Source organism: Apis laboriosa, unplaced genomic scaffold, assembly GCF_014066325.1.
Source record: "Apis laboriosa isolate Shangri-la unplaced genomic scaffold, ASM1406632v1 scaffold42_cov153, whole genome shotgun sequence".
Taxonomy (NCBI): domain Eukaryota; kingdom Metazoa; phylum Arthropoda; class Insecta; order Hymenoptera; family Apidae; genus Apis; species Apis laboriosa.
The window spans coordinates 386,657-401,264 of NW_025223257.1; the positions used below are offsets into that span (position 1 = coordinate 386,657).

At 42.1% G+C, this 14,608-nt stretch overlaps 1 protein-coding gene across 1 annotated transcript; it reads right to left on the reverse strand.

Moving 5' to 3' along the window:
- Positions 1–1,347: 1,347 nt before the first annotated feature.
- Positions 1,348–13,047, reverse strand: LOC122716165 (serine protease filzig). The gene is made up of 8 exons (XM_043939010.1): positions 12,961–13,047; positions 7,996–8,083; positions 3,117–5,632; positions 2,608–3,049; positions 2,325–2,511; positions 1,975–2,240; positions 1,741–1,895; positions 1,348–1,654 (listed from the first exon to the last, which is right to left on the reverse strand). The coding sequence occupies exons 2-8, from the start codon at positions 8,081–8,083 to the stop codon at positions 1,493–1,495; spliced, it is 3,816 nt and encodes a 1,271-aa protein (XP_043794945.1). The 5' UTR covers positions 12,961–13,047; the 3' UTR covers positions 1,348–1,492.
- Between the last annotated feature and the right edge of the window lie 1,561 nt (positions 13,048–14,608).

Here is a 14,608-nt window from a genome sequence, read left to right on the forward strand (position 1 = left end):
TACTTATATATATATATGTAATAATAAAGAGGATGCACTTAACTTGAGTAAAACAATATAATATAGGGTCATTTTATTTTTACTTCGCGTTCTTTTTTTACTTACTTCGTTTTCCTTTTTTTTTTCTTTTTCTTTTTTTCTTTTTTCGATAAAGAAAAATTTTCTCTCGTTTTATAATTGAACGGCAAAGCAAAGAAAAAAAAAAAAAAACGAATAAGAAATTCCTCTTCCGAGAAAATACCTTTTTCTAAAAAAATTTTGATTTTACATAAATCTTTTTTATGTTTGCAGATCACGATTCAAGTATTTCAAGTATTTTTAAAGATTTATCTAAATGTACCAATACACGACCACCTGTCTGTGAAAATGCCAAATATGTAATTTACATTGCATGTGTAACAACTATTTATAATATGTAACAACAAGGTCTATGTGTTTTGCATCTTTTTTATATTTATAGAGAACATCTAAAATCAAGATTTATAAAAATTGGAGAAATTAGATATACGTGATACAATAATAATCGTTCTTGATTAATCATTTTTATTTTTACTCTTTATCAGGTTTAAATTATCGGTAGTTTAATCATTCGCGCATGTTCGGATTAATTATAAAGTGTTCGTTTAAATATTTTCGCCAGATAGAAATATTACATTAAATCTTGATTGTTGCGTGCAACGTATAATGCAACGTATAAAATTCTGAATTTCCAAGAAATTTCCATAATTAAACTTTTGCGACTTTATATTATAACTCGAATAAGTCGCTAATCATTACAAGTTCGTTCGAAGGTTCTTAAAAATGAGTTTTCTCGTTAATTTTAATCTGTGACTTTTATTTCATACTTTTATATACTCTTATTCTTATTCTTTTTCTAATTCTTATTCTTTTTTTCAGGTAAGTGTGTACTTTTTATCGGCGTGTGATAAGGATAAAAAGAAATGGTTATTATCTCGTATAAAAATGAGTTTAATAAATAACATCTAACAACGAAATAAATAAGGCTCACATTTCGTAACTGTATACATATAGTACGTGTAATACGTACTCACGTATATACAATACAATGGAACACGCAATACGTTCAATATTGGATGCACATAAATACACGGTGGTGAATTTTCGTATATCGTTAATAAAATATCTCGAAACACTTGTTATAAGTTATCGATCGTAATATTAATTCTCCAAATTTAAAACAATCGAGATACAAGAAAATAATTTATTCTAACAAGTATTTACTTGTTAAAAAAAAAAAAAAAGAAAAGAAGAAGAACGAAATCAGACGACGCAAAGAAAAATTATCTAAAATTGGAAATAGTATTCACGAAACGTATTCATGTTCGTATTTATGTCCTTTTAATCAATTGGACGATATTCTTCAATCTATTCCGAAGGAAATAAATTAATTCTTCCTTTGTACATTTATACAAGTGGCACGTAATCATCAGTGCCTGTCACCTTGTCCAGGAAATACACTATCTTCTGTCTTTCAGACCCCAGTGATACTTTGTAGCCAAGGTTTGAAGTAAGTCGTCCTCATGTATACACCTGGAAGATAAGGTGCAGCACATGTTATTCCATGGGATACCGTGCCTACTAAGAACCATCTTCCGTCTGGTCGTTGCATTACTAATGGACCACCACTGTCACCCTGTACAATTAAACAAAAATAGATGACGAATAATTCTGAAACACGAGAGAAAGAAAAAAAATGAAAATTGTTGATAAGAAAAATACCTCGCAAGAATCTTTTTGTCCATTTGCATAACCCGCACAGAGGAAGCTGTCGAGAATTAATTTAGAATGTCCAGCTGTCTGGAACATTTCTTGACATACGGAATTCTTAATTATAGGCACTTGAACTTCTTGTAGAACAGAGGGTACACCACCGTCTGCAAAATTAATATTACTTATAGAGGCGTCAATTAAAAATGAAGCAAAATACGTGGTATGAACAAAAATGGTACCGACTATATTTCAATCGTCCCCAACCGGTCACGGTAGCCATTCTACCAGTGAAATCTATACCATCATCGGGCATACAAATTGGGACGATATGAACGTCAAATTGTATCGGTGATTCCAGTTCCAAAAGAGCCAAGTCACTCTCGAACGTAGTTGGATTGTAACCCCTGTTCACGATTACTCGACGAACGTTCCTCGTTATGCTTCGCTTTGCTTCCAATTCACCGGATAAATCGAATTCTCCAAAAACGGCGACCAATGTTGCCAAAAATCTGACGACGATATTCATCATTTATGTACAAATGTACTATTCACGCGTTCAAAAAAAAAGCATTGAAAAATATCGATTCACCTACCCAGGTTGACAGTGAGCAGCAGTGATGACGTACTTGTCTGTAATAAGAACACCGCCGCATTTATTTTTGGTAAAGAGACCCAACCAAGTTGCCTCTCGAACTAAAACTTGCCACGGCCATTCGCCGAATGTCGCTGCTTTGCCACCGACGATCCTTCCAGATTTGACCAAAGGTCTTACGCCGCATTCTGTGAAATTCCAATGTGTCGGATCAATGAAAGAGTATTCACGACGAAACGATCGAACTTGAACAACGATCACGAAGAGGACAACAAAGAACTTACGAGAACGAAAATCGTTGGACGAAGAGATCTGGGGACTCGTGGTAGTTTCGAGTGCGCCGGAAGTACTGATCTCCTCCTCCATAATTGCCTCTTCCGTACTCGTTGCCAACGTTGTAGTAGGCCTCTTGGTCGGTCTCGGACGTTTCGTTGTAATCTGGGGTTTCTTCGTGGTCGCGCTGGACACCGTGTTTGGCTTTGGTTTCAGAGTAGTCGGTTTCGAAGGGCGAACTGGTTTCTCAGACGATACGAAAGGTTTCAAAGTTGTGGGACGATTGATCGACGGCCTCTTCGTGGTCGCCGGTTTCTTCGTCGTGATGTACGAAGGTTTGGTCGTCGTAGTTGGCTTTCGCAACGGTTTCCTCGTGGTGGAAATGGCAGGCCTCTTTGTAGGTGGTGGACTCGACGTAGCGTTGGCGCGATTGTACACGATATCCTTCAGATCCTAAAGCAAATATTATCTCATAGTCTCGACCCTTTTAAAGGGAAAATTGATGGGAGTAAGTGGTTACCTGGAAGTTGTCTTGCAACGATTGCATGATCTTGTTCACGAACGTGTCCACTTTGTTCGTGAGCACGTCGTCCTCGATGAAGGTTGGCGTTGGAATATCGTTTTCGCTTAATATCTCGATGTCTGGGTAACCCGTGTTGTTGAAGGTTTCGACGATGGTTGGTTTTTCCTGTTGCGAAATCGGAGTCGAAATATTGAGATTCGGATTTCGAACTGGAGGGAAATTGATCAGGTCGTCGGGCGCAGCTGTCTCTTCGTCGCAATGTGGCGGACCGGTGGTTGATTTGATTGGATACGTCTCGGATGAAACGACGGGATCTTTGAATATTATCGTGTCAACATGCTCTCCTGTGTTCTCCTCGGTGAAAACTATGTTCGAAGGAGTGGATGGTTTCAGATGGAAACTCGGTTTGTCGGACCACGTGGAAAAGGTGGTCCAAATCGTGGGTCTTCTCGTCGACAACCTCTCCGAATTTATCTCGGTCTGGTAGGTTGTGGATTTCGTGTTATAGCTACCACTGTCCACCATTGGCTCAGAAGTAGCGCCGTCTTTCACGTTCACGCTGAAGAAACTGGTCGAGACCACGTTGTTTGTAGCGACGTTCGAGATAACTGTGCTGATGTTGTGAGTTATGGTGGTGGAAACGCTCGGCTTTTTCGTGGTGAGCGGGCTCGGCCTCGTCGATTCGATCGTAGGCTTGAAGATCGCGGTGGATCCGCCACTTTCCGCCCCCGACGGCTTCCTCGTCACCGTTTTCGGAGTCGTCTCCGTGGTGAATTCCGTGCCCAGAGGGCCTAGGACAATGACTGTCGGTGCTGGCGGATTCGTCGTGGTCACTTTCGTCGTGGAATAATCGGAAGTCGGGACGCTGGTGAAAATTGATTGGGTCGACGGTCTCGAGGAATGCGCGTTCGAGGTCGAATACGAAGCGTGAGTCGTATCCGTGGGGATCGTTTCGTAGCTGTAATAATTAGACGATTGTCCCGGTTTATAGAAGGTGTAAGGGAATGATTCAGCGGTGGTCGGTTGAGAAAGAAAAGGAGGTTTAGTGGAGATTCGAACCAACGACGGTTTCGAAGTTTCGTCGATGCTGACCCATTTATTAATGGACGAATTCGGTGTTTGAATCGTCGTTCCCGTGCCCGGTTTCGTGTCGTTCAAGATCGATATTATGTGATTAATCGCTATTTCCTCCTTGTCTATCATATCGTCCTTTTTATTTCCAGAGGGTGCGTCGTAAGTGATGGTCGGGACTCTGATCAATTCGTTCTTCTTGTCGCTTAGAACAGTAGTCATCGGAGTGGTCGTTATTTTATCGATCGGTTCATCAGCATCCACGTCCTTGGTCGATACCCTTTCTTTCAACGTGCCGATCTTTTCGAAGTTATCGATCGCCGTCTCCTGAGGGAGGGAAGCGGTCGTGAGCCTTTGCGTGTTGGCGTACAATTGGGTGATCGGCAATTTCGTCATCGACGACGTGCCGAACGTTTGATCTTCCGTGGCGTCGTGCGTGGAGGGCGAAGATTGATCGGAGAATTTAATCCACTGTGTCGTCGACGTGCTGATCCGATGAGTGGTGTGGTCGTGGAAAGGCCTCTTAATTTCCGTATACGACACGCTTTCGGTCACTCTCGGCCTCTGAGTGGTGCTCAAAGTTTCGGTCACTCTCTTCTCCTCGACGGAGGTCGACTCGACGTTAGGTTTGAACAAATCATCGGGATTGTTGGTCTCGTTTAACATCGTCCCATTCTCGTTTAATAATATCGTGTCGGGCGAGGTGTGATTGTTCTGGCCCAATCCTTGGGAGAACAGGGCCGGAAGTTGGTCAACCGGATCGGCTATCTGAAGTATCTGATCCGGGCTTAGCAAAGTGGTAACCGGATTAATAATAGGATTGCTCTGATGATTCTGTATGTTATTATTCGAATGAGTCAACAATCCCGGGAGACCCAGATCGTCCAAGATGTTCTGCTGACCCAGCAGAGCCGGAAAATCCTCTTCCAGATGGGTTACGTCTGGTTGCGCGGGTAATTGTGGTTTCTCCGCGTTCTCAACGCTGTCTTGGATCTGCCCGATCCCGGATATCGACTTGGTGGTGGTCGAAGAGGGGGCGTCGAACGTTGAAATTTTAGTGTACGTGATCCCTTGGTTTTTGTCCATTTGGGTGGACGCGTGATGAATATCCATCTTGACGGTATTGTCCTGGGACACCGTCATCCCGAGCGGCGTCCCGTCTGGATTTAACAAGATGGGAATATCCGGGACGTGATCGATTTCGTGTACGTTGAATATTTGATCGGTGCTCGGGACGTTGGTGCCGGTCAATGTTTTCAACGGCAATTGGCAGCACGCGCCAAAAAGGAAACCGTCCATACAAGCGCCGACCACTTGTCCATTTCGTCGCGAGCATTCATAATTGAACATGCATATAGCTGGCTCGTTTGACTTAACCCGGGATGGTATCGTCGGTTGACACGCTTTCGGTACTATTCTATATCCGCCGAATAATCTCCTACCTGTTGCAAACAATAATTAATAATCGTTAATGTTCTATTTTCGATTTTCCGCCTCGCGCGATATCGGTTCGCGAAAAAACAGGACGAGATTTTTATTATTCGAATCGCGGCGTGCCGCTGCAATTAGTCGCTGAGTCTACAACGGTTCACGATAAACGAGTTGAAAACGAAACTAACTCGGCTCGTTTCGTATTCGGAATTTAATCGGAATTGTTGAAGGCATGCAAATCGGGGAACAACTTGTTTAAAATCGTGCTCCAATTTTTAGGGGAAGAATTTTGGGGGGACATGAATTTGAATACGTTTGTCGCAAGTTAATTTTGTTCTTTCTTCTTCTTCTTCTTTAGGTTAATCCGTTAAACACGAAATACGTTCTACTTTAATGGAAATTCGTCGATAGGAAAGTTTTCGATTCAGACGGATAGAATTACAGTTTTAAACGTCTCTTTATGCCTTTATATTTGTAAAAGTCAGTATTTAGTGTGATCGGTTATGCTCAGGTGACTAAGCCATAGGCGAGCAAGCATGTAGGCTTTGCACGTGCCTCCTTATATGCCTGCATACCGCCAATATAATGACCTACTCCGTGAATCGTCCGTAGAGCTTGTCAGGATTCTTCCGGCGTTCCAGATTTTTTTATTTTTATTTTTTTTTTTTTATTTTATTTTATTTTTCACGGACTTTCGTTTCGTGTCGAACTATGTCACAAGCGATTCGAATGCCAATATTTTTTTCAAATTTATCTTCCAATCATCAGATTAGTTAGATTCATCTTGATTTATTTGGAATATTGAAATGTTATATCATATACGTGGTTATTTTTTCCAAGAATAATTTGCGATTAATTAAGTTCAATCGATTAAATAAAATCCGCTATTACACGAAACTAATATCTTTTGTAAAATATAATTAAATGTTTTTCGAAATTTTATTGTTCTAATTGCACAATAATTATTATTTTTATCGCGTTGCTCATTCTAGCACGCGTAATTAGAAATTTTAATTAATAGAAATTTTAATTAATAGCTTAACATCGAATCAGATCGTAATATCAATTACTACCTTGGTTATCTTAAACAACCAGCGGCATAATCGAGGTAATGTACCATTTAAGTAGAATAAAGACGATTGCGTGATACTTGGACGAGAAAATGGAAATGAGAAAGTGATAAGGATCTTGCGTGAAATAAATGCCGGTATCGATCGATAACGATTCAGAAACATTTCTTCGTCGAGGAAATCGATCGAAATTTTTTTCTCCCCTTCGTTAAACCTGTTTCCACTCTTGTAATCTTGGCTGTTGCTTGAGATAGCAATAGTGCGTATCGCTATCGTTATCGATACACGAGCCGTGCACGACGAAGCCACCATCGTGCTTTTATTTTAAATATTCTTGAATATTTAAATGACGGGTAACAATATAGCGTGATACTTTATAGCGATGCTCGAAATTTCTGTCGTTTATTGGGAACAACGTGCATCTAGAATGAGATACGCACACTATACTATAAATACGCGTCTCGTGGAATTCACGACTTTCGAAAAGGAAGTGAGTATGTAAGTGGAATTTGGTGTCAATGTTGGTACGTGCGCGATTGGTAAAAAGTCACGAACCTACGTCTATAAGGGTATGTGCATATATATATATATATATATACACGCATGATACACGGATGATATTCGAAACTAAACTACTAAACTCGTGGTATAATTGATAATGGGTGCGATTAAAAAAAATTCCATGAATAACTTGGGTTAGAGGAAAGGCGCGTGGGAAGAAGTGCGTTTGTTTTATCGGGTTGACACATGCAATTACTGGTGTAAAAGACAATTGACGCGTGAGGCACCGTGTTATCGGTTAAAACGAACGCGTGTAACCATGCGGTGAACCGAGTCGTGGATAACAGATTATGGGATTCCACGCGATTGAAACTTTTTCATTGACCTCCGACATTTCCCTCGCTCCACAATGGAGATACGTGGCGCAACACGGGAAAATAAACGTTTTACGCGGGATCGCGTAATAGGGAAAACTAGTTCTGGAAAATTTCCTGCCAACTTTTCTAATAGATTGAAATTTATCGCGTCGTTCTTTTGATTAGAAGATGCGGGAAAAGAATTGGAAATTCTTGGAATTCAGCAAAGATATATATATATATATATATATATATATAAGAGGATTCATTATACTTAATCCATTATGCTTAAATTTATTTAAATGGAAGTTATATACGGTGGTTAACTGCGAAACAATTGGGTCGAGGATTGAAGGATCACGATCTATCTTCGTATCCGGACGTATGTCGGAATTCGTTGGTCGATTGATTTACGCCTAGTTTCTCGTTACATAACGTAATTGTTACCTGTGGCTTCGGGCACGTAAGAGCGTGAAACGACGGACATAGAAGAAAGGATGACGAGTAATAAATGGATACTCTTCCCGACAGTCATCTGTAACAAAAAGACGTGTGAAAATTATCAAACGATTTATTCGGCAATTAGAGGAACGATCTAAACGATTTTATAAACGGCATAATATTTCTAATATAAATAAAGAACATCAGAGATGCGTGATGTATTAATCGTTACTTTAAATCAACTTGCATTACACATATAACAGTTTCTTTTGTAACGGTACAAGAAATTAGTATCGTGCGTGCGTCTCAAAAGCTACGCATTATATACGAATTTATACCCTATATTTTAATTCGCAACTCACCTTTCCCCGTCCGATTTAATTAAAGATAAAAAAACGATAAAGAATTTTTGAACCGCTATTTAATAACCGCGAACCGCGTTATTCTTTTCACGTACATGTATGCATCGTATGTATCGTATTTACGTATCGTACTCGAAGCAGCAAGATAATAAGAGGAACGAGATCATTTTCTTACTTCCCAACGAGACAATTGGACGAGCGGATTCTGGAACAAGTAATAAAGCGAAGATAGCATCGAGATTCGAAGAAATGAATCAAGGTTCAAGGTTTTATATATATAATATATCATCGCTCCGCTCTCTCGGTTTTCCTCATCTCACGATACTTTCCGAGATTTACACGCTCGCGTGCGTGTCTCGAAGGTGAGCGCGCACGGTATCCCTTCGTGTCCCGAAATCCCGTTATACAGTCAGTCGGTTCAGAGGCGTTCTCTCTCGCGTATCACGGCTGCGTAATGCTAAACAGAGAAGCGGGGAACGGCGATGATGATGATGAAGAAGAGCGAAGAGAAAACAAGGAGGAAGAGACGGCGGGACCGTCGCTGTTGCGTTCATCTTGGCTCGACGCGAAGAAAGAGAAGGAAAGGAGGCCGTGAGAAAGACGAGGAGAGCGAACGAGCCGATTGCTCGAACGTTGCTTCACCGAGCCACCGGTAACCTAGTTACCAATTCCCCCTCACTGTCCTATTCTCTTCCTCCTTCCTCTGACCTTCTTATTAAATTCGATCCTGTGCGTAATTTAAACGATCCAATGCGTCGATTCGCTCAAAATCAATCGATCAAACAAACGTTCCAACACGGTGCTATTTCCGCCTGTGTGTAAGGTATTACATTGTTAACATACGTTTCTTTCCTTCGTTTCCTTTATTTTTCCAAAGATTTTCAAGCAAACCGAGTTGGAGTTTAAAGTGTTTAACAGTATTTTTTCTTTTTTTTTTTTCTTGAACACACTGCGCCTCTTCTTCTTCGACGAATAGTGTGACAACAGAATACTGGAGGAACAGAAATTCAAGAGTGGAGGAAGATACCGGTACTAGAAATTATCAATTCCTCGTGTTATCCATTGACTTCTTTTTTTCTCTGTCCCGGAATGTCATTACACGCACGCAACGTACAATATATATATATATATATATAGATATATATATATAGATATATGCGGGACAATTCATTGGAAATTCGTTTTCTATCGGCCGGTAATCACAAACGTCATGCAAAACTATGTAGAAAGTTCATCCTTTTCTGGTATTCAGGACATTATCTGGTATTAGGTCCGTGTGAACCCTGCACCGGGTGCAACGTTCCGATACCATGATCTCACGGAGAAAGTATCGTTTCGACTTGGCAAAATCGATTACACGATGATTATGAGATACCGGGAATAATTTCACGGTGTCTTCGTACACCGAGCAGGATTTCAACGCTGATAACGCTTGACAATAATTCCCTTTCGTTCGTCGCGAGCTGTGCACGCGTGTAAATACGCGGAAGTCACTTTCCTTCGAATCGTTCCGTTTCTTCCGGGCTTCGAGCAATTTCGATCGCGACAAAAACAGAGAAGGAGATGAGGGCAATTATCGTTAACGATCTTTTCATTTCTACCAAGTATAGTTAACAGAATTGGTTAACAATCGGTTGGTTAAAAAAAAAGAAAAAAGAAAGAAAGAAAAAAAAAAAAAAATCTCGACTAAAGAGACGCGGGAATAGATTTAACGAGACTTTTACTTGTTACTTGTGTGTCATAGATAATTTCACGTGACCAATCGTCCAATATAATTTTTGCATATGCGGCGAGAAGAAATTAAAAGGCGAGACGAATTTTATAACACGGATGAATGAAACGACTGTTGCGATAAATTATAGTTCGAAGCTCGATTTCGCGTAAAATTTTACGCACACGCGTGCATACACGCACACACAGATACACGTGTGCATCCTGCAAAAGGACAGGTCACCGTTACTTCAATGGAAAATCATGCATTTCCTTTAAACGCGCTTGAAACGGCGCTTCAAACCTGCTCGACAAACTTTCATGCAATGCAAAGAACAGTCGTGTACAAATTTCAATACCGCACATCCGGGTACGATATTGCACGTGTTAATATTTCTCAAATCGATCATCTCGCGAGGAATCTTTGTTGGACGCGTATGGGACGAGAAGAGGAGGTACACCCTGTATGCGCGCCAAGATCACGATCTCCTCGCGCGGGATAAAAGAGTTGACTCCGAGTACCTCGAAAATTCTTGGCCGTTCATTGGCCGTTCGTCAGTATGCGAGGAAGAAGTCTCCTGCCGAACACACGAGTGCGTGACTACAGGTATGCATAGGATTCTGCGCGCACACGTAAACTTTGGAGAAAGCTCGCTTCGACTCTTCTTCATTATTGGATCTGGGTGACCCGATTGGCTTGCCCTCGTCGACCAACCGAGAAATTTCCTCGTCATCGTCATCGTCTTCGTCGTCGTCGCCCTCTTCTTCCACGTTCTTTCCTTCGAATCCTAGCCTACGATCGTTTCGTCCTTTCCGATCGATCGCCGAGCATAACTGGATAGCCTTTGTATTACGGAAGCAATTTATCATCGTTTACGGAAATCTGTTTGCATTTTAATCAAAGATCGGTACGAATGGTTTTGTTAAATTGTAATAAAATCGGTGCGATACATGGATGATCGATGATAAGTTTCATTCCTCGAGAGAAAAGTATAAACAGCAATTCAAAACGGACGAACGGAGGGATATTTTGAAAGGATACGAGATGCGCTTTCACTGAGTCACATCACTTTGATCGTTCGTGCAAAACCGATCACCGCCTCCGCAGCACCGGTTCGACTCGAGCGATCGTTGTACGCCTATCTCGCTACGAATTGTTGAAAGCGAAAGCGATGAATTATTGCATTTCGTGTCGATAAAATAATATGGAATGAACATTCGACTAATATTCCTATTGGAACAATGGGAATCGGTGAACGACTGTGTAAATTGGAGTGGAAAGAAATTATTCCATGACCACTTTCTTCGCATTGTGCGTGCCGAAATAAAAGGTGTTTACTTGGAACAAGTTCGAAAGGGACAGTGCGCCTTGTGCATTTTAAGAGGGTCCGAAAAGTGGACGGCCGAATGTAGGGCGGCAAGAGAGCAACGAGAACAAACGCGTTAACCTGGCTAATCCACGTTAGTCACGCTGACAGAAGCCGATCATTATGAAGTCGTACTTCCTTGATAAAGTAATAATTAAGGGGAAAATAATAAGCGCGTTAAATTACATTACACGCAACTTGTCACGAGTCTACGCTTTTGCTCTGTTATTTTATGCGTTATCCGTGCAATTTAGATTTCTGTGTTCAACGTTGCAACGCACACGTAACGAGGAACGTATCATTTATTCGATGCGGCGTGCAACGCTTATCAATCGCGAAACATTTTCGATTATCCATTCTCCCGGATTCGGTTGCTCCGTTTGGAACGAGGAGGAGCGTTAAACGTACAAATCAACGACTAAGATTGGAAAGAGTGACACGAGGCCGTCTGTGCGCTGACAACCGTTACCAACTTACCACTACCTGGTGCTGTGGCATACCTAACTTAGGTACGCAGCTGCGCGCTTATACTACTCGAAGCTATGTGTCAGACGCCGATGTCGGGGTCAATGCGGAGGAATCCTATTCTCTCTTGTTCGCAGCATCTCTTTCAAAGTTTCACGCGCGCGAGATCACGTTCGATCGACAGGGAACGTTGGAAATAAATCGGGACGGATAAGAGATGGAAGGAGTTATCTCGAACGTTTTGACGATCGAACCATTCCTCCCTGCTCGAAATCTATTGATTAATTCTTCGCGACTAATAATTCGAAGATTGATAGAGAAACGATCGATATTCACGAATCGTGGAAATTGGGGAATTGAAGAAACGGTTCGATAACGATTCTTCGAAGTTTTAAGAATATAATAAAAGCAACCGTGAGAGAGGATCCGTTCAAAATATAATTTGACTCGGTTGTTTAATCTCGAGAAATGGGATTTTAAAGAGGTACAACGTGTGCGGGTAACGACGCGTGGATGAGATCACCGGGAATGGAACATCAGAACGAAGAAAGAAAAGAGAGGGGGAAAAAAGGAGGAATAAGGATGCGGTGAAGCAGCGGAGCATGCCAAATGATCTTCTATGTATATCGCCCCGTTTACTACGGGCCAAAGTCGGAAACCCAGCTTTCTCCTGCCTCCACGGTCAGGTTACCTTGTGTACGATCGTACCGATTCCTGATCACGTCCTGGTTCCGATAAACGATTCGGATTGACCGATATTTTTTTTCGTCCTTGCCACTATCAAACTTTCTACATTAATATTTATCGCATTGTTTCAATCGACGTGGAACGGAAAGCACGTTGGACCCAGCAAAGTGTCACTGCGAATCCGTCCACGTGAACCAAGATCGAGGTAGCTCGATGCGTGAAGCAAAGCGGAGCTGCGCGCGTTCCGATGATCGATCAAATAAAAATCAACCGACAAATTCCTCTATATACAAGCGTGATATTAAAACGAATACGCAGAAACGAACCTTTTGAATCCTTTGATTTTTAACACTTACTGTGTTAACGTAAGCAACACTTACCGTGTCAACGTGTTAACCGTGATACGTTCGCCGATTCGTCAGACTCGTCTCATAACGTTAAATCCTCTGGACGGAAGCCCCTCGTCGGTCGTTCTCCAGAAGAAGAAAACACGACCCTTTCTCACGTCACGTCACGAACGTCTCTCGCCAAGTTCACACGTTCTCACCGCCGATTTTTCCGCGCTTCGCACTTGGTCACACAACTTCCTCCACTTCCCTTTCCTTGATCCCCTCGTTTCCTCCCCTTCGAAACGAATCATATACCAGGAACGATCCGAACGCCTGCTTCAGATACAGACAGAGAGAGCGAGAAAGAGAAAGAGAGAGAGAGACAGTGAGAGAGAAGCCGAATTTTCCGCAAAATCGACAAGACGGAGAGAGGAAGACGAGACGTGCACTGATCTCTACAGGCGAATCAAATCCACGATTACACCTTCGATTAACTTTCGATCTATATTCGAAACGTTGCATCCGATTGTCATCCGATATATTCTGATCTGTGGAGTTGGGCAGGCGTTGGAATCGGGTGGACAGTGGACAAGTAGTCTATGACACTATGACGGAGTCTCTTACGACCGGCAAACCTGTTCGATTGAACTTTTCACGCGATCCTAACGCCGATCTCTTCCGCGCACCGTTCGCCCATCCGGTTAGTCAAGTGGATGGTGGCTGTCTGCCTGTCGTACCTCGTGCCACGGCATGTGCTGGAATCGCATGGCTAAGTCATAAGCGGCGCCTTCGAACAGAGATCGTGTGGTGGTGGTGGTCGAGGAACGAACGAAGTGGTGGAGGTCGATTATGGTGGAGGCAACGTAGCCAGGAAGACCGGCCGATCGCGAACGATCGAAGTGGTGGGGAAGGCCCGTGTTCGAAGGCAAGAAGCGGCCGAGCATCGGGCGTCATCGGGGAGAAGGAAAGAGACAGGCGCGGAGGAGGAGGAGAGGCCGAACCAGGAGAAATCGAAGTGGGCCAGTGACCAGGTCACGTGGAGAAGAACGAGGCCCAACGCGCACGACAGCGACACACTGTCCTACTCATCGGGATCGTCGTCGCTCTCTCGCTTCTATCCGTCCATTCAGGAAACGCGTCGCGATGCGTTCAGCCTCCACTCCGCTAATTCAGCAATTGGACCGATCTGAGAAGAGGGAATGGCGATGAATCCGAGGGAAATGGTCAAATATCGGAAGAAACGGTTCTCTTTTTAATTATTCTCGCTCTAAGGAGAATCTATGGGGAACGATAGTGATATCGTTTTATACGATTTTATATGTATATTGATGGAGAGAATTTTGAGACACGTTTTATCCATTCACGGTACAAAATGTACAAAGGAGTTATTTATAAAAGTTTCGACGAGGGTGCGACGTTTCGAAAGTTCATCCCGTGACAGGGGAGTTGACGTTGCAAGAAGGTGATTGATCTCGTAGTTAAATTCCGTAGAATTCAAATTATACGGGTAAAAATTATGGGACAGAGCCGGCTAAATATAACCAAGTTTATAAAGGAGAATATTTAAGTAACTGGTTTCCTTTGTTTAAACATATCTGGTAAATAGAAGATTTCTCTTGCAAGCCGTTTGGCAAAAGGAAACGAAGATTCTTTTATATCCATTTTGCTGATTAATGCGATGGTAATAATTTTAAATGAA